Raw genomic sequence first — 23689 nt, 5'->3', positions numbered from 1 at the left:
GCCTTCATAAGGCATTGACGATGAAAAGTTGTGTTATCTGTGAGTTTTCGTCAATGGGCGTGTCCGTGGCGTGGCGTCAAAGATCAACTCTTCGTCATGACACAGGAAGTTGTAACTTCAGTGTACATGCTACATGCTTGCAGCTTTAATTTCCAACTTGTAGTGTGACCCAGTGGACTGGGACTCTACTGCAGATGGCTGATCCAAAGCTGTGACACCAAGTGGTCCTTCATGTCCAGGTGAAACATCTTTGTCTGCAGGGGGGAGGACAAGTCAGTGGGGAAAAACAGTGGAGCTTGCGTTAACCTCAAACACCTCTAGTGTAGACTTTAGGCCCTAATAGGCAGCTGAGCGGGAGCCAGGAGACTGAGCATGGGGCAATAACAAACACAGGGACAGACGGGAACACTCGAAACACAGTGTAGTGAATGGAGACACTACAGGAAAACAATGATGACAATCACATTAATCACCATTCACTCCCTGGTCAAATGACATCGGCAGTGATGCTGTTTCTGATTAGCGGATGTCTATCAGGCCTCAACGTTACATGCATATGTGTGTAGTAATAATACCATACTGGTCTGCCGGCTGAGACTTTATAGCTGTGCTGTTATGTTTTTCAGAGCACACAAACACTGTAAACACACACCTGTCACCTGCCCAGCATGGTGCATTACCCAGAAAACACAGCTTCTACACCTTATCTTTACAGTTTATACGCACAGTCCACAGCGGGGTTAATAGCCGCATTTAAAACCTGCATGTACCGACAGTAATGTAACTCATGCATGTCAGCAACAGTTAGCCTAATATAGCTAACTTGCTAATGTTATCATATCTTACCTGCTGTACTGTCTGCTGCTTTCTCGTCAGATGGATAGCATTCCTTTCACTGTTGACTTTGTGTGTGAGGCCACATCGACAGAAATGCTGTCCACTTTTAGTTATGGTATTATAAATGATAGTCCTTCCTCCAGCCCTGCTCACTCCCTCTGCTTGCTTTCATGGCAGTGTGTTGGCAGTCAGAGCTCCCCCTGCAGTCCATAAAGTGCCTCTGCGCCTCAGCCGTTCCAAACCCTCCCTGCAGCCTAGGATTGGGATTGGTCATTTAGCCTATTGGGCTAAATGCCCTATCCTAAATACCAAATCCCCAATCCTAAATGGCTAAATGACTAAATGCCCAATCCTAAATACCAAAATCATTTTCGACTTCGACTTTTAGTTTTTGATTTCGACTTTTAGTTTCCGATTTCAACTTTTAGTTTTAGACTTTTAGTTTTAGTTCGGACCTTATAATCCCTCCATACACTGCACTGCGCACTGACGCCCCCTTCCTTAAGGGTTAGGGTTACAATTTTCATGCACTTTAAAAACATTTATTAAAAGCTGCTTTCTTTTCACATGGTTACAGCATTATATGTTGAAGTGTATATTGTACTAGGCAGCATATTATGTTGAGAATTATTTTAGAACATTACAGCCTAAATTGTTATCATTAATTGCTAGAGCGAAGGTGGTCTGCATGGCATCATTTTAAAGTATTATTTTAGAGTGTAAAGTTAAGATCACAACGCTGAAACTCTATAGCTCTGAGAGTGTGTGGTCCTCTCTGTGTCTAGCTGCCCGGAGGCAGTAACAGTAGCACATGTGTGTGTAAGCAGGCATGTGTGTAAGGAGCAGGATGAGCACAGCAAGGCATCATCAAAAACCCCAGCAAAGGAAAATGTAGAAGCAGAATTAGTGAAAATTGTGTTACAAAACATACATCAATACAATAAGAATGTCCTGTCTATAGCACACAGCACAAGAGACACCAGCTTATTCCACAAAGTCAGGTTTTTGGTTAAAATAGCATGATTAGCAGAGTGCATGCCTAGGACACAGAGAGGGGGAGCATTGCAGACAAAAGGTTAGACATCAGTCAAGAAACAGTCATCAGCGATTATCCTTAATAATTATTGTTAATCATTTTAATCAGTTTTATTATCTTTAATCAGTATCATAATCAGGGTTTGATTGTCAACTTCCAACCTCTGGTTATTATAGCCAGTGTGAACTTTGAGTGAACTTGCTGAAGGAATTTTTGCTTTGCAAAAACACGACAGAGGATGACCAAAAAACCGTCAGATGCTTTGCAAAAACACAACAGACAGATGATAAGCAGAAAGCAGAAAGCAGTCAGCATAACATCAAGAATGCTGTAAGAAACCAAGCATTAATGAAAAATGCAACTTTACTGATGTTATTCTTATATTAATTGTTTAAAAAATACAATTGTGTGTCAAATTAAGCATGCGTAACCTTTAAAAAACACGGTGAGACTGAAGTTGAAATGTAAATGATGAACTGAAAGATCTAGAAAGTCAACAGTACAGTAATAAATGACAGCTGGGGAACAGTGTTAATTGGTAAAAACAACACAATAACAGAGGAAAAGAAGATCATCATGAGGAAAGGGGGGGGCAAACCAGCCCAGAAGAGATATATATATAAGACTGTCTGCAGACCATAGGATTGACTTCATCTTCCGACCTGCTGGGATGTTGTACGGGTTTATGTGTCCTGTTTTGGAATTAACTCTTTTGCACCAACTCTTGACCGTCTCCAGAGAAGTTTTTGTCTGCAGAGTTATTGACTACCGTAGAAAGCTAATGGAGTATTTTTTGACAAAGTTTATTAAGTTGGTGAAGGTGAGGACCTTAACTGGCCCAGCCTGGTCGTACATCTGACCCAACAATTAACTTACTGGGAGAAAACTGGTAGTTCTATTTAAAATCAGACATTGAGCTCCCCATTTAGCCAAAATGGCATGATCCTTGTTTCATAACACTGTTGCGAAGCTTCGACTGTGAGACTGACAGTCGAATCAGGCTCCGTCCATTGAAGCATCGAATCTTCAACTATTCGGGGTCAGCCCTAATGATATGCTTGAAATTAATATCACAATATTAAGAGAATACATTTTAACATCTATATTTACTGGGAATTCTTAAATAAAAGGCAGTATTCAAATAGTGTTGGAGTCTGAAATCATAATCGTGTGATCAGCACAAACAAATAATCCCTAGTCCTTAATAAAGGGTAGTTACAAAATAATAATATTGCTTTTTATTTATTTAGAATGGCCAAAAAGAAGGAGATGAAAACTTTGGGGAATGTAGCTTAATGAAGGGACGTCTTTTTTAGAGAGGTCATCACATAACATACAAAAAACATTGGGAGGCTGGGTAACACAGATCCTGCTGGTAAGTAGTCATCACAGATGTCCTCCTCTCAGGGTGCGCCCTGCTATTAGAGAATTACCCTGTCAGAACCAGCCAGTCCGTTGGGTCAGGACATGCTGACATTCCTGGCCCATGACTCATGCTAACATTTGATAGACAGATGCAAGCACACAGTGTTGTTGGTGTGTCCGAAGTGGCCAGAGAGGATATGGCGTTACACAGTGCTTATGAGTAGGAATACGGAAGTTCTACGTCAGAGAAAATTTAATTTGAAAAGGAAATGGTTGTCTGGCAGTAAGGTCAAGTGCTGAAAATAATCTAAATACAGCAAACACTGATATCCATAATTTTTTCTGTGGGTCTTCTTTTAGGCTGCTAAAATCCATTTTGCTGCTAACCCTTAGTGAGCCTCATGCACTGACTGTTGCCATGGAGTTTTTGAGATTGTCACTAAGGTCACATGTGTGACTTTGTTGGTTTAAGGTTTCAACCTCCTGTGCATGCACATGATGGATAGTGCTACATACTGTGTGGTGGTTATCCCAAATTCATGGAACTACAGTTACATTTGTGACTCGTTATTTCCTCTCATACCTGGAGGGCAGGGACCACAGTGGAAAGAGCCCATGGTGTTCAGGCATTGCACCATGGGAGCAGTGGAGCAGCCTCCATTATTGGTCAAACATTCGTCCACATCCTGACAACTGTAGCCATTGCCTTGCCAACCTGAGACATATTTGAAATAGTTAGTACAAATGTTATTCAGGCTATACATTATATACAAGTTACATTCACATGCATGGATATACACACGCAGTGGCAAGTTCAAAAGCTACAGCATGACTGAAATTTTCTTTTTGTTGTGTGCTTGAACAAACACAGTACAAGTACAAACATAAAGTGGCTAACTCATTTTAGCATTTTTTTTCTTTGCAATTTGTTGTCCTGTGGTAGAAAAGCAACCAGTGATGCCATCAGGAAAAGGGCTGGAGCACGGTACAATTTAATAGGAACAATAAATTTGCAACTGGAACTGGAGCGGGCAATCAAAAGAGGTCCTATGATCTCCTTTAAAATTGAGAGGGCAGTTGACTTATGGTTCAGTAGGAGAATCTATGAATGTATGTTGGAAACAATTTTATTAAGATTTAAAAGACCACAAAACAAATTCAGCCGTGACTCAGGGCCCTATTCTAACAACCTGAATGCACGGTGTGAAGTTGCATTTGGGCCATATGTCCAACTTCAATTTTGTTTGACGTCAAGTTTGACGACAGAAAGAACTATCAGTGTGCCCGGCGCATGGTTCAAAAAGGTTGTACTTAGTCTGTGAGTTAGTCATGGTTGCATTTTGGTTCTAGCATGCAACACACCGGAGTGTCATCTACCATTCCCTTTAAAATCCAGGTGCGCTTGTTCCTTGGTTGCTATTATAATGGCGGATGAATGACGCATTTTAAAAACCATCTATTTATTGACTGAATTGCAGACTTGCAGCAGAGCAGGGTGTATAGACAGAAGTGTGGACGTGATCTAAAAACTCTCTGATCATGAAGCTTAATGTTACTCTGCAGTTCTGTGGTTTATCAGTGAAGCAGACTGGAGTCTGTTAATAGACAGACACTGTCTCCTGCAAGAAACGTGTGGATCCTCACTGTGCTGCATTATTAGAAACTATGATGAAGCGGTCATGGGTCACATCGCTCTCTCTTCCAGTGATTTCTTTATTTCGTGTTTTCTTGATGTATGAGTGTTTTCTTCAACAATTTACTTGCTGTCAGTCATTTTAAAGATTTCCATGTATGCTATAAAGTTGCAACAAACATTGTGAGACAGCAGCAGAACAAAAAACGGTAGTTATAAACATGACATGACATGACAGGACAGAGGAAACTCTCCAGAGGAAACAGAATTCAACTTTTAGCTTCTGAAATAATTTAAACGCTTTGATTGGAGCTCAGGAATGATCAGGAGGACAGCTGCTTTACTCCAAACAGGTTCACTCTATGAACTTGGACTGTCTGAGACCTTTGGAGGTTAACAAGGAAGATAATCCGGTGTCGGCAAGGGATGATCTGGCCCTGATCTGCCCCCTAGTGGATTCACATTTAATCCTCCAGGTACATGCAAAGTATGCAGGCAAGTATGTGAACAATGGCGTTTGCATCGCCGACGCCTGTCCACGCCTACGCACTGTTAAAAAACAAGTTTATCGGGGGCTTAATGTGCCCGTTAAATAACAGCAAACACTGAAATACTGCACCGTTGACTTTGGACCTGCTGCCTCAAGATAGCAATGCATCAACAATATGCCTGACCATACCTAATTTTAGGACCAACACTTCCATTGGCACACAGATGGGTGAAAGTGCGTTTGACATTTAAACAACGTAGGTGCTGGGCGTCAGTGGAAACTAGCAATGACACTTGTGCTGCGCTCTGCGCCGCTTTGTGCCGGATGCAAGATAGCACGATAGGACCCTCAGTCTGCAATTCAACATAGATACATATGGCACTAATTGTTTCTGCTCTAGCTCTATTTTTTGTCTGTGTAAAGACTCCACACGTGCTTCTGGTCCCACAGTTAGCCAACTCCAGCACATGCTAGGGGTGGGAGAAATAATCGATTCTTAGATGCATCGCGATGCAGACATGGAAGATTATGAATCGATTAACAAATGTCTAAAAATCGATTATTTAAATGTTAATTGATAACGGAATGTTGACGGAATGCAAAAGGCGGAACTCGCAGAAATGCAGCGCCCTGACCGTCTGCAGAGCACGCATAACAGAGAGACCAGTGTTCCCCTGTATTCACCACCGCTGCAGAATGAATAACCACCACACTAAAATGTCACACAATCATTAATATCAGTCCACAAGTTAAGATTTTAACTCGCACACTGTGAGCATGGTGACGCTCGACAGCTCCCTGCGTACTATGTGTGTGAGGATGAGCAAGTGAGAGAGAGCGAGCGGCAGAATGTGACGGTGAAAGTTAGCAGAGGAAAAATATTAGCAGTAAGTTTCAGTCTGGCAGTAAACGTGCAGTGTAGGTGGCTGTGTGTCTGTTAATAAAAGTCTGTAGTTTCCCCAACGGCTGGAAAAGTGAAGGCTGTTAGCGCTAGCTAACATCTCCCCTGCTCTCTGTCCCCCACACCAGACTCTGGACTTTTGGGGATAGAGCCTTCAGCGTCACAGCCCCCACCCTCTGGAGCTCATCCCCACAGAGATCTGAAATGCTCCCTGTCTGGACACTTTCACAAATCTACAAAAAACCCAGCTCTTTACCCAGGCATTCAATCCTGAATGAGTTTGTTGTTCTGTAACTATGTGTAAAGCGTCCTTGGGTCCTGTGAAAGGCGCTAAAATATTTATTTATTTATGTAACGTTCCCTAAATTAGGAACAAAGTAATAATAATTATCAGCTGTATGTCATTCCTAACTAAGCTACTAGTCAAGGGCCGAACACATCAGGCACAAGCTTAGACTAAACTGGTGTACAGCTCTGTCCTGTATACATACTGTACATCCTGATAATTATTTGTCAGTTTTCAGGAGTCTGACAACTGGTTGTTAATGAAATGAGGGACCATAGACCTGAGGTTAAAGTAAATTAGGGATGCAAACTAGTGCTTTTAAGCTAATTAGGAGATGTTTCTTTTGGATTTTAATGTGCAAATTAAATGCTTAGTAATTATCCAGGGATCCTGTAAAGAAAAAATGATGCATCAAGATGCATCGATAATCGTTTTATAATCAAATCGCAGCCCTCTGAATCGTAATCAAATAGAATCGTGAGGCGCCCAGAGATTCCCACCTCTAGCACATGCATTCAAAATAAGAGCCCAGCATGAGGTGTGTCATTGAGCTTTACCAGCAGGACAGGCTCCACAGTAGAAGGAACCCTGAGTGTTGTAGCAGGAAACAGCAGGGTTGGTTGAACAAGGTTTGTTAGGTAGGTTGCACTCATTAACATCAGCCACACAGGCCGAGTTCCCAGCTGGAGCCTCCCAGCCATGCTCACAAATGCACTGGAATTTTGGCTGTTTTTAGGAAACAAATTTCACAGTGTGAAACTTTTATTTAAATTTTAATTATATCTACAATAAAATGAAGTCTGGACATCAACAAACAAACTGAAATAATACTAAATTGTGATATGAGAAGAGTTGTTTGCAGATACAGTTCACTGAAGACATTTGGGTTTAAGATCAAAAGATGAGTATGAGACAAGAGTTCAGAATTTCAGCTCTCATTTCGTGGTATTCACACATAGATGTGTTAAACAACTCAGGACATACCACCCTTTGTTTGAACCCACCCATTTTTCAAGTGAGCAAAACTATTGGAACATGTGACTGACAGATGTTTGTTGTTGCCCAGGTGTTGCCTTTTAGTTTGATTGTCCAAACATTAAACAGCTCTGCATGACTAATCTAAGTTTTCATCCTTGGTTCTAACCTATAAAGACTGCATTTCCTGTTAAAGAGGATAAACCAACATGAGAGCTGTCTGTGGGAGAAAAGCCAGCCATTGTCAGGCTAAGAAAAGAAGGAAAATCGACCAGAGCCATTGGACAAACATTGGGCATAGTAAGCACAACAATTTGGAATGTCCGGAAAAAGAAAGAAACTACTGGTGTACTGAGCAACAGACGTCAAACAGGTCGGCCAAGGAAAACAACAGTAGTTGATGATAGAAATATGGTGAGAGCTGTGGAAAAAAAACAAAACATCAGTAAGTGACATCACCAACGACCTCCACAGTGCAGGGGTGAAGGTATCACAATCCACTGTTCGAAGAAGACTCAGAGAGCAGAAATACAGAAGCGACACCACAAGACTCAAATTACTCATCAGCAGTAAGAATCAGAAGGCCAGATTGAAATTTATTAAGGCCCGAGCACGAATCGTGCGAGGTCCATATTGAATTTGTAAAGATTTTTATTAGGGCCCGAGCACGACCGTGTGAGGTCCCTATTGAATTTGCTAAGATTATATATATATATATATTTTTTAGGGCCCGAGCACGACCGTGTGAGGTCCCTATTGAATTTGCTAAGATTATTAGGGCCCGAGCATGACCATGTGAGGTCCCTATTGAATTTGCTGAGATTATATATATATATATTTTTTTTAGGGCCCGAGCACGACCGTGCGAGGTCCCTATTGAATTTGCTAAGATTATTAGGGCCCGAGCACGACCATGTGAGGTCCCTATTGAATTTGCTAAGATTATATATATATATATATATATATATATATATATATTATTTTTTTTTCTGCAAAGTAGGCTCAATTGACATGGCCTAAACATACTCGAAAACTCACCAAAATTTGCAAACATGTCAGAACTGTAATCCATAGAATGTAATTTCGTATTCTATGGGTTTCGCACATGGGCGTGGCAAAATGACTCGCTAGCGCCACCTAGAAAATTGGAAAAGATTATCCCCTCGTTCACGTTCAACCTACATGTACGAAATTTTCTGGGGACATGTATCATATCAAGACGCACAAAAAAGCCTCAAGAACCCATAGCCTAAAGTCAACAGGAAGTCGGCCATTTTGAATTTTACGGCCATTTTTGGATGATTTACACACTCCGTACTTTAACGAACTCCTCCTAGGGATTTAGTCGGATCGACGTCAAATTTCTGCTGTGCCTTCTAAAGGCATTGACGATGAAAAGTTGTGCTATTTGCGAGTTTTCGTCAATGGGCGTGTCTGTGGCGTCGATGATTCGCCATGAAACAGGAAGTTGTTGTAACTTCAGTGTACATGCTCACATCTGGACCAAAGTGTACATGTAGGATGAGAGTCCCGCCTTGAACACATGTACATGCCGACATTCACCCACAGTCATAGCGCTATCTGCTGGCAACAGGAAGTGACCTTTAACGAAGCAGCCCCCGCCGCACGTTTCACCTACGTGCACGAATTTTCTGTGGTACGTGTATCTTGTCCAGACACACAAAAAAGTCTCTTGGAGCCATAGCCTAAACCCAACAGGAAGTCGGCCATTTTGAATTTTACGTCAAATTTTGGATGATTTACACACTTCGTACTTTAACAAACTCCTCCTAGGGATTTAGTCCGACCGACCTCAAATTTCTGCTGTGCCTTCTAAAGGCATTGAAGATGAAAAGTTGTGCTATCTGCGAGTTTTCGTCAATGGGCGTGTCCGTGGCGTGGCGTCAAAGATCAACTCTTCGCCATGACACAGGAAGTTGTTGTAACTTCAGTGTACATGCTCACATCTGAACCAAACTTTACGTGCTTGATAACTGTCCCACCCCAAAGACATCTACACGCCAATACCGATTTATATTCATAGCGGCAAGTGCTATGTAGCTCCACATAGGGGACACAGGAAGTGACATATAGCACCGTCATGCGGCGTCGGAACCGCGTAGCAAATTCACAGCCCCACCGGCAGAGCTCCAGAATGTGCAACTCGGCCGGCTCACACCCGGACGCGCTACAAGTGCGAGGGCCCGCCCAACGCTGCTTGCAGCTTTAATTTACTTTAAGATTAGTTGTTCCATTACTTTTGCTCACCTAAGAATGCTGTGGTCTAATACATGATGATATGTCCTGAGTTGTTTAACACATCACCTGGTATTCACATCTACATTTCCTTGCATTCACATCTAGATGTGAATACCAGGAAATAAAAGCTCAAATTCTGAACTCTTGTCTCATACTCATCTTTTGATCTTAAACCCAAATGTCTTCAATGAACAACAAAAAAAGAAATTTACCTTACCGTTCCAATACTTTTGGAGGGGACTGTATATGCCATGGAGGCACAATGACATACCCACATGTCTTTTACTGGTACTTTCAGTTTATATACTGTATCTATTTCTGTATATATTTACCTTCACAGTCTGGCATTCGTTTGTCTTTGTAAAAGCTTCCTTTGTACTGTGCTATAGAGCTATACCAAAAACACAATCACCATATTGTTCCACAAACTGTAGATTTGGCTATGTATTTTTTGAATGCGAGACTAGATAAGTGACTTGTTACCTGTCCAGGTATAACCCGGTCAGCATCAATACATGTGCCATGTACACACAGGTCCTGTCCTACATTCCTGCAGTCATCATAACGCAGAGTACAGAGACTCCCGGACCATTCTGGAGAACAGGTGCAGCTGCACAGAAACAGAAATATCTTTTAAATACACTAACGGAAACTGTAGCAAGCAGTAAGTTATTATACATAGACTAAGAGAGTATGACTCATAAGCACATATTTTCTCACTTACATTTATTGGTATGTAGCCATACAGGCTTTTGTTTTCTATCTGCCTAGGTTTTATTGAAATCTTTCCCCAACATTTCTGCACCTCCTGAATACAATGCAGGTAAATGGAATTGCATCAACACAGTAGCTTATCTTTCCAAAAATATTCATGTCCCCATTATTCATAACAACCCATAGACTCACTGGCATCAGCTCATTGGCTATTTCTTCTTGTTTAAAAGTAGTTCCACTAACTTCAGAGCGAATGTAGCTGCATGCAGCTGGGCATACAGACTGCATGGTGTTCAGTGTGTCCAAGGTGTGTTTTACATTTAAAAACATTTAAACACCATAAAGCACCTCTGTAATAAAAAGGGAAATCTCAGTTTGTGTCTGTCTGTCTGTCTATCTGTTTGTATTTCGATTATGTCAGTAACCATTTATCCAATCAACTTTAAATGTGAATGTGCCGGGTGAGTTGCTGTGGACCAAAGGGAGTGTAGTGTCGCGTTTGGTGCAATTTGAACACGCCACACATTTAGAGTTAATAAATACAGTTCAGTCAGAACAAATTCCATCAAAGAAACTAATACTTGCGCCATTTTAGTTATGTTTGGCTATATGGCTCTGTTTTGGGGCCTCCCTGGCTTCTACACGCCAACATGGAAAGCCATGAGGCATGGAGAGCACCTCTCTGCCCTTCCAAATGCCTAGGTGGAAAAGCCTAGGCATACCATCCATGTGCATACATTGAAATCCCAAGCAGCAGTAAAGACCTTCCGTACAGAACAGAGCAGGCATATTCCAAATAACATGATTAGTAACCAGATACTAGATGGGCACGGAAACGCTGTTAAATGGGCCATGGTCTAAAGACCATGGTGTTTATTATCAGCCTCTGCTGTTCTGTGTCACCTCTTGCACATGAATACACACATGCGGGCGCACACCCATACACACAGCGGCCAGCACAGAGATAGGCCACGGTGGAGATGGTCAAGTGAAGGTAACCCCAAAATGCTCAAGTTGACGACAGCTACCCTCGTTACTGTTAATACGTGCAATAAGACCTGGCGAGTGAAAAGACAATAATTTATCAATACATCTGTTTTTTATCTTATAGAAAGTAGTGCTGGGCAACGATTAAAATTTTGAATCGCTATTAATCGCATGATTTTCTTGCATTGTTATGCGCAAAATTGAATAATGAATTCTGAAGTAGTGTATTGCACACTTTTAATTTAAATGAACTGCTATATAGCCTATATGTGTCCGAGTACTCGGCAGTAAGATGGACTCTTTCCAGGTGAGGGTTGGCCTTCGCCAGGGCTGCACTTTGTCACCTATCCTGTTTGTGATATTCATGGACAGGATATCGAGGCGTAGTCGTGGCGAGGAGGGGCTGCGGTTCGGGGGGCTTGGGATCTTGTCACTGCTTTTTGCGGATGATGTGGTCCTGATGGCATCATCGGTCCGTGACCTTCAGCTCTCACTGGATCGGTTCGCAGCCGAGTGCGAAGCTGTTGAGATGAGGATTAGCACCTCAAAATCTGTGGCCATGGTTCTCAGCAGGAAACCGGTGGAGTGCCAACTCCAGGTAGGGAATGAGTCCTTACCCCAAGTGAAGGAGTTCAAGTACTGTTCACGAGTGAGGGGAGACTGGAGCAGGAGATTGGCCGGAGAATCGGAGCAGCGGTGGCGGTAATGCACTCGCTTTACCGCACCGTTGTGGTGAAAAGACAGCTGAGCCGTAAGGCAAAGCTCTCAATCTACCGGTCTATTTTCGCTCCTACCCTCACCTATGGTCATGAAGGCTGGGTCATGACCGAAAGAACGAAAGGAGCCAGTTGAGGTGGTTTGGGCATCTGGTAAGGATGCCTCCTGGACGCCTCCCTAGGGAGGTGTTCCAGGCACGTCCAGCTGGGAGGAGGCCTCGGGGAAGACCCAGGACTAGGTGGAGAGATTATTTCTCCACACTGGCCTGGGTATGCCTCGGGTTCCCAGGCCAGGCCATCCCCCAGTCAGAGCTGGTTAATGTGGCTCGGGAAAGAGAAGTTTGGGGTTCCCTGATGGAGCTGCTCCCCCCGCGACCCGATCCCGGATAAGTGGTTTGCAAACACTTTAAACAAATAAGGTGCTTTTTACCAGCAGTATTCCCTTTACACAGTAGCAATAAAATATTTCTTGTAAATCTCAACTTAAACATTAATGTAATCAAATCAAATATTAAACCAAAGTTATTTGCCACTGCCAGGACATTACCTTTTACCTTGTTAAAACAAATTACCATCAGAGTGCAGTTTTCTTGAGGTTTTTCTGAACAGGTATCAGCAGAAACATTTTTCTTTTATCAGGGAGTAGCAGAAACAGTCTGTGTTCAGTAGCAGGTTTCCCTGTAGGTGACGTGGTCGAGCACAAGGTGACAAGCGGGTGCGTTCCCGTGAAACTGTTGCGGTTGTGCTTGCCTCATGGACACACCCGCCCTCTGCCTAAGTTGAATTGCCTTGAACTATTTATACGATTTATAGCTCAAATCATTGGAAGAGAGACTGATCCTTGCTGTTTGTGAGTTTCCAGAATCTATTACTGTTTACTAAATAGTTATCAGGCAGAGCATCCTCGCAAAACTAGATGAAGACCTATCAGGTAAAGTTATGTAGCCTATAATTTTAATTTAAGTTAAATAGGCTACAGCAGAAGCTGTTGCCATGGTTACTATCCATAGAGCGCCTGCCGTTTGCTTGCGGAGCGCTGTCTTGTTTCTCTCACTCACTGCATCCTGCCGAAGCCTCCCTCCGCTGCTTGTTTTGGTAGGTGATTTGCAGGCTGATCAACATCCAACCCCTCCTGTGACCCATGGATTGACTGTATGTGTATTCAGAGCCAGTGAGCAAGGGACTTTCAAAATAATAATTATTTTAAAAAACTGCGTTAACGTGCGATAAAATAATTGTCGGTGTTAATTAATTAATGCATTAACGCGATAATAACGCGTTAACGCACCCAGCCCTAGTAGAAAGTGTTATTTAATCTGCACTGTCCACAGTCTCTATACTCTATGTTATAAAAGCACACAGCGGTAACGTTAGCTTGCCAATTAGCTAAATGTAAAAATGAGTTCAACTGAAAGCTGTCTCTACAGTTAGACAATTGTTCAGCTTAGTTTGCCATGTAGCTTCAAATTTGGCACACTGTTACCTGCAGTGAATCACAGCAGAGAGAGAGGGAAAGAGGACAGAAGGAAGAACTGATGTCATACACAGTCTTCCTCTGAAACAGTGAAAAGCATCCAAACCTTGACGACACATTTGTTTGGCTCTAGCTGCATGCACTGCGTCTGAGTGGCTCTATCCTTGCGCAGCAACATACAACAGCAGCATGTTAGCATTGTTTGATTGTTATCAGCTTAATTCTCTGCCAAAATTAATTTCCCAATGTGATCCCGATAATGAAAATATGCCCAATATCTGCCAATACTTCATCGGATCGATAATTACCGTGCATCCCTATCAGATACGGCTTGAAAGGCAGAGCACGCTCACAGGGACGGTGCTTATAGACTCAGATGTGGTAGTCAGTTGTTGCATGTTCAGTCCGCCTTGAGCGAATACATTTTTTTCCCTCTTCAACAAATGAACTATGAAGAGACTCTTTCACATGCTCACAATAAAGCATGTGCTGGAGTGCGTGCATCCCGGCGACTGATCCACATCGATCAACCTATGGACGCTTATGTTCATTTCCCCAGCATCTCCAGGCAGAGGAAATTCCTGTGCTTCTCGTTCATTTTTTTAAAATGTGTGTCAAGCACACCACAGACTACTGAATGTCTTTCAGAACATTTCACAGTAAAAGCTCTTAATTCAACACGAAATAAAGCATTGCTGCAAAAAACTTTCTCTCTTTCTCTCCGATATAAAGGGTATGTGAAATCCAAACTTGACCGTATCACCCCAAATCCAAACAAGCAAACAATAACGTTATAACAGGAGAATATTATGGGAAAACATACGTGAATGATCCAAGGGTGTTGACACAGGTCCCTCCATTCTGACAAGCCTGAAATGTTCCCGAGTACACCTGACATTCATTCACATCTGCTGCACAGTTAGGACCCTGCCAAGCACACAGACAAGGAGGATATTCACTACAGACGAGACTTTAATTATCCTACACTGGGTCATCACTGAGCAGGAACAGAACACAGCAACGCATTTTAGTATTTTAGTGACAACAGAGCAACACAGGAGGAGAACAGGAATAAGCACTCTGTAATGTAAAACATTATAGAACTCACAGCCCAGCTGTTGGGACACACACAGTGATATGAGTTGAGCAAGTTCAGACATGTTCCTCCATTCTGACAGGGATTATTCCTGCAGGACACCTGCTGGACCGTCTGTAGTATGAAAGAGGAGAGGGAAGGATGGGAGAGAAAGATGACTCTGATGCAGTCAAGTTTGAGCCACTACAACAAACGTTCTTAAATGTCTCACCGATTCAAGTGCAGTCACTTTATTCTCAAGTGTTAACACCTGGAAAGCATAGAAAGAAAATTTGATCAAAAACACATCAAAGTAACTGACACACACACATACACAGTGAAAATGCAAAGGAGCTATGTGTGTACAGGAGAATGAGGAAAAATACATAAGCAAAGGAAATAATAAGGCTTGATTAAGCAACATGTATGTGCTATTGTGTATTGTTATTTTTTTTAATTAAAATCATTATATATAAGATTTTCATCCAACAGGAAGTAGCTTTAATAGCCTACCCTGGTGTCCAGCTGGTTTAGTTTGTTGGCTATATCAGGGGGGACTCCACCTCCATGAGACTTAATGTCATCAATGTCTTCTTTGTTGATTTTGATCTGAAATCAGAAAGTCCAGACACCTCAGTATTCAAATGCTGAAGACAAAATAGTTCCTGCAGTGCATTACAGAAATGAGAACAGTCAGTGTTGTCTGATTTAGAGCATCATCAGTGTAAGATTTCTCTCAGGTTTCAATATTTTGTATTTTTCATGTTGAATCTGGACACAAAGCTTTATTATTAAAGAATATGTGACAGTGCTAAATCAAGGGCAGCTGGACTCGCTGTAGTCTCTTGAAGGCTCCCCACTAGATTTCAGACAAAGGTATGAAATGTTAATGTGAAAGGTAAATGCTGCTCTGTCATGGTTATTAGGGGCCAACAGAATGAACACACACACACACACATCATTTTAGATTTATGATTAGACATATAGTCAATCAAAATCCAAATATATCTCAGATTCACAATGCAATATATAAAATCATTATCACAATATTGCCTATACACACACACACACACACACCTGTCTATAGATTTGTCTCACTCTTACCCCTGCCTTGGCTAACCTAGTCCTTTCTCACGGTACTGTTTCCTTCCCAGATTATTTCCCACACTTTTTTGAACCTGGTATCTTATTTCCTCTACCTGCAGCTCTTGGTGTGCTGCAGTCTCTGTTTGCATCTCCCACTTATTTTCTCATAACAGCCAGCCTTGGCTGCACTACAGCAGGTCAGTCATAGTGAGCCAGTCCCAAATACTGTCAGCAATCTTTACATCTTGTCATGGTCACATATTTGTTTCATCAGCTAATATATCTCCTATGTTTGTTATAATATCTCTAGTCACAGATCACCTCCAGTAGTATCAGCGGCAGCAGCAGCAGCAGCAGCAGCAGCAACAGCAACTGTTCCCTGTAAGTTATGTCAGCCCACCATGTTTTAAAGCTAGATCTGGGTATTCCCTGTGTTTCTTTTTCAAAACTGTCAGATGGATATTAAAGAGGTGGTATTATGCTCATTTTCAGTTTCAAAATCTTAATTAGGGGTTGTACCAGAACAGGTTTACATGGTTTAATTTTCAAAAAACACCATATTTTTCTCATACTGCACATTGCTGCAGCTCCTCTTTCCACCCTATGTGTTGTACGCTCTGCTCTTGAGCTACAGAGTGATGCATCTTACTTGTACAAAATCTTTGTTGCACATGCGCAGTTCCCAGGTAAGGACTACTAGCCAATCAGAAGCAGAGAAGGGCGGGTCGTAAGAAATAAGGTAGTGTGATCCATATCAAAGCCGCTTGCGACCGTAACCTAGCAGATGGTATAAGTTACTCTCAAGACCACAACCACACAACATCATTGTTCCACATCTTACGATCAGGACTAAACTATTGCTGGTGTTCTGACGATCTATGCTGCCTTGCCGACAAATGCTACCATAGATAGACTCTACTCGACCCTGCTCCATTTTCCATTGCAGATAGTACCCACAGATAGTACGTAGCTTGTTGTCACAGTGACGCCACACACAACTGCTACGACGTAATGTTCAATGCAACACACACACCAGCGATCCACACAGCTTTCTCTTTTTTAAGTTAAAACGTTTGAACATTCCTCAGAATGTAAAGACAGATAAGCAGTATGAAAACCTTCCAGCTGTGTTTTCCTCTGCCGTTGCTGCAGCGGTCTGTGTGACGGCGGGAGCAGAGGGCTCTGTGAGCGGGCGGCTGGCCTCCCGCGGGTTGGCACAGGCATCCCCCGCAACCACTTGTGGACTGTAAAATATAAAACTTTCTGTTGCTGGCCTCTGTCTGGTGCACGCAATCATGATGCAGTGAATAGTGACGATTCTCTCTGACCAATCAGCAGTCTGTCATGTTACATTTTAGTATCCCTCAGCTCGCTTGGAACCTCCACGGAGGTGAGGTGATACAAAAACAAGTACCTGGAAGCAGGTACAGGTGCAACATTTCTACAATGGAAAACCAAACAAAGGCGAGTTGAGCCAAAGGGCCTCGCTCAGACTAGCTTGGTTTGAGGGCGTGCCTGACCCCCGCTAGCCGCTTGGCAAGCTTTATGACGCGTTTTCATTGTGACGTCACAAGTAAAGGAAGTGAAGGGCTGGACTACAAACGAGCTGTTTTCAAGCAGTTCAGAGCGGTGCTTTCTGTGGGAGATGGGAACTACCTTTGGGATGGACTTTGGGCTTTTTCACTTTGCAAACCTGTTACATGCACAAAAAAGATATATAACTCAATAAAGGAGAGGGGAAAAGCCAAAAAGCATAATACCACCTCCTTAATATCAGTGTTTCCCACACATCAGCTTTACTTGGGTTGAGGTACATTAAGGGCCGCCCAAAATATTTGCTGACCCATTTAAGCATTTTGCAGAGAAACACAGAGAAATAATCATCCATTACGTTATAAGACTCAGACGTGAATATTTCACAAGCACAGACCAGGTTGCCTAACTTAACAGTGAACACTTTGGTGCAGGTGCAACTGAGCATAGACATATATAGAGGTAGACACCCTATTGGCTGCTGGGCGCAAGAAATGCGGCCGCCATCTTGAACTGGTCGTACTCCCAGTTGTGCAGCTGAAGAAAGCAAGATGCGAGAGCACTGTGCAGCATGTTCATGCTTAAATCGGCGGACCATTGCAAACAGGGCTCAGGGGATTACTTTTCACAAGTAAGATTTAACATTACCGTACTATTGGTTGTATTTTCTGAATAGAATATTACAAGAGAGTTGAGAAGGAGCAAGGATCTTTGATATTACTGTAGTGAAATCGTAGCCAGCTAGCTAGGCTATGTTTACTGCACCGGTCGGTGTTCACCCGGCTATGAACTGAGACTTGATAAATCATATTCCATATTTAGGGCCCGAGCACGAACCGTGCAAAGTCCCTATTGAAACTGTAAAGAATTTTATTTTTTTTTTTGCAAAGTAAGCTCCATTTTGGGGGCCTAAACATACCCGAAAACTCACCAAACTTTGAACACATGTCAGAAGTGGTAGCATGGGCGTTGCAAAATGACTCCCTAGCGCCACCTAGAAAATTGGAAAAAATTATCCCCTCGACCACGTTCAACCTACATGCACGAAATTTTCTGTATGTATCATATCAAGACGCACAAAAAAGCCTCAAGAACCCATACCCTAAACTCAACAGGAAGTCGGCCATTTTGAATTTTAAGGTCATTTTTGGATGATTTACACACTTCGTACTTTAACGAACTCCTCCTAGGGATTTAGTCGGATCGACGTCAAATTTATGCTGTGCCTTCTAAAGGCATTGACGATGGAAAGTTGTGCTATCTGTGAGTTTTCGTCAATGGCCGTATCCGTGGCGTGGCATCAAAGATCAAGTCTTCGCCATGACACGGAAGTTGTCGTATCTTCAGTGTACATGCTCACATCTGGACCAAACTGTACATGTAGGATGAGAGTCCCGCCCTGAACACATGTACATGCTGATATTCACCCACAGTCATAGCGCCACCTGCTGGCAACAGGAAGTGACTTTTAACGAAGCAGCCCCCGCCGCACGTTTCACCTACGTGCACGAATTTTCTGTGGTATGTGTATCTTGTCCAGACGCACAAAAAAGCCTCTTGGAGCCATAGCCTAAACCCAACAGGAAGTCGGCCATTTTGAATTTTATGTCAAATTTTGGATGATTTACACACTTCGTACTTTAACGAATTCCTCCTAGGGATTTAGTCCGACCGACCTCAAATTTGTGCTGTCCTTCTAAAGGCATTGAAGATGAAAAGTTGTGCTATTTGCAAGTTTTCGTCAATGGGCGTGTCCGTGGCGTGGCGTCAAAGATCAACTCTTCGCCATGACACGGAAGTTGTCGTAACTTCAGTGTACATGCTCACATCTGCACCAAACTGTACATGTAGGATGAGAGTCCCGCCCTGAACACATGTACCTGCTGACATTCACCCACAGTCATAGCGCCACCTGCTGGCAACAGGAAGTGACTTTTAACGAAGCAGCCCCCGGCGCACGTTTCACCTACGTGCACGAATTTTCTGTGGTACGTGTATCTTGTCCAGACGCACAAAAAAGCCTCTTGGAGCGATGCCCTAAAATCAACAGGAAGTCGGCCATTTTGAATTTTACGTCAAATTTTGGATGATTTACACACTTCGTACTTTAACGAACTCCTCCTAGGGATTTAGTCCGACCGACCTCAAATTTCTGCTGTGCCTTCTAAAGGCATTGAAGATGAAAAGTTGTGCTATTTGCGAGTTTTCGTCAATGGGTGTGTCCGTGGCGTGGCGTCAGAGATCAAGTCTTCGCCATGACACAGGAAGTTGTTGTAACTTCAGTGTACATGCTCACATCTTAACCAAACTTTACGTGCTTGATAACTCTCCCACCCTGTTATGGAGGACCGATCCTGACACAGCCAGAAATAAATACAGAAATAAATAAATGCTCAATAAATAAATAAGCATCCAATTAAATACACACAAAAATAAAGTAAATAAATAAATGTAGGTAGTAATTAAATTATACAAGGAGACATAAATGTTTATATTTTAATTAGTGCCTTTACTTATTCACCTTTGTTATAATTACCTTATTTGTTTATTCAACTTTATTTATTACTAATTTTTTAATGTATTTATTTATGTGTGTTTTAATATTTTTGTCTGTTTTATTCTTCCTTTGTATTTTTCTACCTTATTTATTTTCACCCATGGTATTTATTTCTGCCTGTCTTTTTTAAATTTCTGTATGCATTTCTGCCTCATTATGCAAATGAGGAGGGGCTGTGTCTCAAGGGGTCATCTTCTCTGCTATTGGTGGACCAGTCAGACAGGAGAGCTCCTACTCTGCCTGCAGACATCAACGATCTTGCCCCTCACACAGTCAGATGGCTTCCTTCAGTGCACTGAGGTGTTTAACAACTCTGAAGACAATACTACCAGCCATGTCTTCCTTCTCTTTTCACGTAGACGCTCCGACAGACAGTGCTTTCAGTTTGCTGCATGCATGGACACAGAACTGCAGTATAGGGAGAAGCACACGGTCAGCTGGCTGCAGCTAAATCTGGAGTGCACTCGTATTCAATTCTGTATGGTAAATTCAGTTTTAACGGAGCAGAGTGAGCTGACAGGCAGAGTTAGAGACTTTTTCTGTCCGTTTCTCTCTTTACAAAGACGCATGTTGCAGTCAGAGTCTTCTCTGAGATGCGAGCACGACATACAACACAATTTATCAAATTACACAACGGATATACTGTATGAAAATAAGATTGATTGGATTATACTCACAGGAAGTAAAAAACCTCTTACATAGGTCTATTAAAAGTAAAGTAACACAAAAATGTCAGGGAAATTACTTTACTTAGATTTAAGTACTGCAGTTGTACATTTGAAATACCTTCCTACCTTTCTGATAGGAAGCCTTCTTGAGGTGGTATAAAACATTTCTTCTTATATTCTGATTTGAGTTGTGGACAACTATGACCACATGAATTAAAAAAATTAAACATTTCACTGCCCAAGTCAGCTATAACACAAGTCTTGTTCATCAGACTACATGCTGTACAGTATTTGTGGACAGATTTTGTCCCAGGATTTCTTATGCATTTCTTCTTCTTCGTTGCATGATTTAGAATAATAAGGTGAGAAACGGGTCTATTCTGAGTTCATCCTGCACTGCAGCAGCTAATAAAGTCCATTTAATCCCAAAAACGCTTTTCTTTTAGGCAGGCTGGAGCAGAAAACAACTCACCTTTCTCAAGTTGTACAGTAATGTCACATGTGTATGAAGGTGGATCAAACAAGCTAATCTTAAATGTCAAAGTAGAGAGGAGCCTAGTAGGCCTATTTATTTTCATTCATTACACAATATGAATAAGCTATGCAGACAGTTGTAAAGAAAGAACATCTTTTTCTTCTGTTCTCTACTTGTTATAGTTACACAGTATTAGGGGTGTGGGCTGTATTAAAAGTATCCTCTGCTCTCCCATGCTCTAACACACAGTAACGATGAAATATGTGCTGTTCTCACATTCTTCCTCTGTATGTACACATAAACAACAAGGCAGGGAAATATAAAAGGAATTTATTTTATTGTTTGGGTACATTATTGTTCAGTGTACATGCTCACATCTGAAACAAACTTTACGTGCTTGATAACTCTCCCACCCCGCAGACATCTATACACCAATACCGATTTATATTCATAGCGGCAAGTGCTATGTAGCTCCACATAGGGGACACAGGAAGTGACATATAACACCTTCATGCGGTGAAATTCACAGCAAATTCACAGCAGCACCGGCAGAGCTCCAGAATGTGCAACTCGGCCAGCTCACACCCGAACGCGCTACAAGTGCGAGGGCCCGCCCAACGCTGCTTGCAGCTTTAATTTATGTTTAAAATGTTTAAACAGTAACTAACCACTTCAAAGGTGCCACAGTTCATTCGTCTCCTGTTCATTTTAGGCTTGAGCACAGAGTCAGCGTTCATTTTGCAATTATTCAGATAAAAAACATGTATACACAGGGTTGACAAATGTGATTGAAGTCATATGTGTGAGACTGTCTGCTTAAATGCTGTACTGTTTTAACCATTGGTCCACTGACTATGGTGCACCTGGCCACTGATCTTTGGTCCTCTTCAAACTGCTGCGTCTGCTTCCTAACTTGTTAATGATTCATAGTCTCATGTGAGGAGCAGGAGGCTTTCCGTTTATGTAAAAGCTAAGAAGCTCTAATGACACAGTTCCATGTACAGTAGTGAATATGTTCTGACTTGTTTGGGTAAGCTTGCTGTTGTGATGGTGCTGGGAGTACAACCAGACCCCTTGTTTCAACAAATCTAGCCAAAACTCATAGATTAGAAAAGCAGTGCCAAAATAAGTAAACAAGCCAAGATGACGAGCCAGAGCATTTTAGAACTCGAGTTAGCAGCTATAACGGTGGGACAACAAACTGATGTGAAAGTGGGATGATGGGAGAATGTTTGGAAATACCAGACTCCTACAGTATATCCTGGATGCTGAAGTGAGCCATGTAATAAAAAGATTGTATCTGCAGTGGATTTCTGCTCCTCATACACTGCTTTACTTAAACTTGAATGTATGAAGATCTGAACTGTGTTTAATCAAACACTTACCTGACTCAAAAGTTGGGTGAGGTCTTCATTGTCCACTTTAATCCGGCCTGATGCTGACGTCTGGAAGCGGATCTCTTTATTGTCACCAGTTGTGAAGACAAGGTGACCATTATCTGACAGCATACGAGGCCTACAGGGTCCAACACCAAAATTCCATCAACAGACTTTGGGCTGATATAGTCAGAGAAATTATTAAGGTTTATAATCAGTGGTAGTCCTGAAATAAGGCCAGTTCCAATTCCAACAATCCAATAACATGTCTTTTTATAATATATTCAAAGGCAGAGTTCCAACATATTAATACTATGTATAAAGAGAAAAATAAACCAAAGCTTACATTACACAGTTTAAAATGTAGTCAAATTTTAAACTGTAATAATAAAAATGATGGATATTAATAAAGAATTAACTGTGGCTTTTGACAGACCTCTACTCTGCATAATTTGAGAACCATATGTTGGAAAAAACATGGCAAATCTAGTGAGGGACCTGGCTCAAATATCAGTATTACTCATTTATTAGCAGCTTTTATAAGCTTATATATAACAAAGCAATGGGTAACATGAGTAATACTGGTGTCATGATGTAAGATGTTCCTGTGCGCTACAAACCCCTACTCACTGGTCACTGCTGACATTCCTCTTGTTTCGTCTTGGTGCCGTGTCCCTCAGCTCTCCATGTAGTCTCACCAGAAGGAAAAATAGTATGATGAACAGCCATGGGAGTCGCAGTGTCCCAGCCATAGAAAAGAGATGTGTTGCCTGGATGCTCCAAAATATTTTACTGAGGTTTGACATGCAGCCACACTCTGATGCTCACTGGCAAGACTTTGACCCGACAGTACAACCATAAAACAGATCGCATTTTACCAAAGCTGGTTAACTTTATTATTGAGTGAGAATGTCCCTTACATTACTGCAATAGATAAGTCACCTTCTTCCTGAAGTTGGTTCCCTCTGTGCAAATAAATAGAAGCTCCAATTGTCATCATGAGAGATCTAAATAAAATGTTGCCTATAGTGTCATCATATTATAAATAATATGTATTGTAGTCACATCAGGAACCTTTTCAATACTACCTATAGGTGTAACTTTCTGAAACAGTTCCTTTGAATGAATCATCAAAGTTTTTTGTTTGTTTTTCCTTTTACGTCTCCGATTAAAAAAGTCCCTCACCAAGAACAAAAATAATATTGTCGAGATGATTCAGACTAAACTGAGGGAACGGTTTTACTGG

At 41.9% G+C, this 23689-nt stretch overlaps 1 protein-coding gene across 1 annotated transcript in view; it reads right to left on the bottom strand.

The window, feature by feature from the left end:
- cubn (cubilin (intrinsic factor-cobalamin receptor)) overlaps positions 1–23234 on the bottom strand; it is a gene marked incomplete in the record, with an annotated part of 148500 nt that extends 125266 nt beyond the window's left edge. Inside the window, 9 exon segments of the mRNA XM_038723011.1 lie at positions 3822–3953; positions 7106–7274; positions 10266–10392; positions 14497–14600; positions 14782–14883; positions 14981–15019; positions 15262–15357; positions 22453–22582; positions 23074–23234. Coding sequence (XP_038578939.1) covers positions 3822–3953; positions 7106–7274; positions 10266–10392; positions 14497–14600; positions 14782–14883; positions 14981–15019; positions 15262–15357; positions 22453–22582; positions 23074–23195 — 1021 coding nt within the window.
- Between the last annotated feature and the right edge of the window lie 455 nt (positions 23235–23689).

The sequence above is a fragment of the Micropterus salmoides genome, unplaced genomic scaffold (assembly GCF_014851395.1).
Source record: "Micropterus salmoides isolate LMB-PRFRI ecotype aquatic unplaced genomic scaffold, ASM1485139v1 Ms_hic_scaffold_1, whole genome shotgun sequence".
Classification (NCBI taxonomy): domain Eukaryota; kingdom Metazoa; phylum Chordata; class Actinopteri; order Centrarchiformes; family Centrarchidae; genus Micropterus; species Micropterus salmoides.
This window is presented reverse-complemented; position numbering and strand designations above follow the sequence as displayed.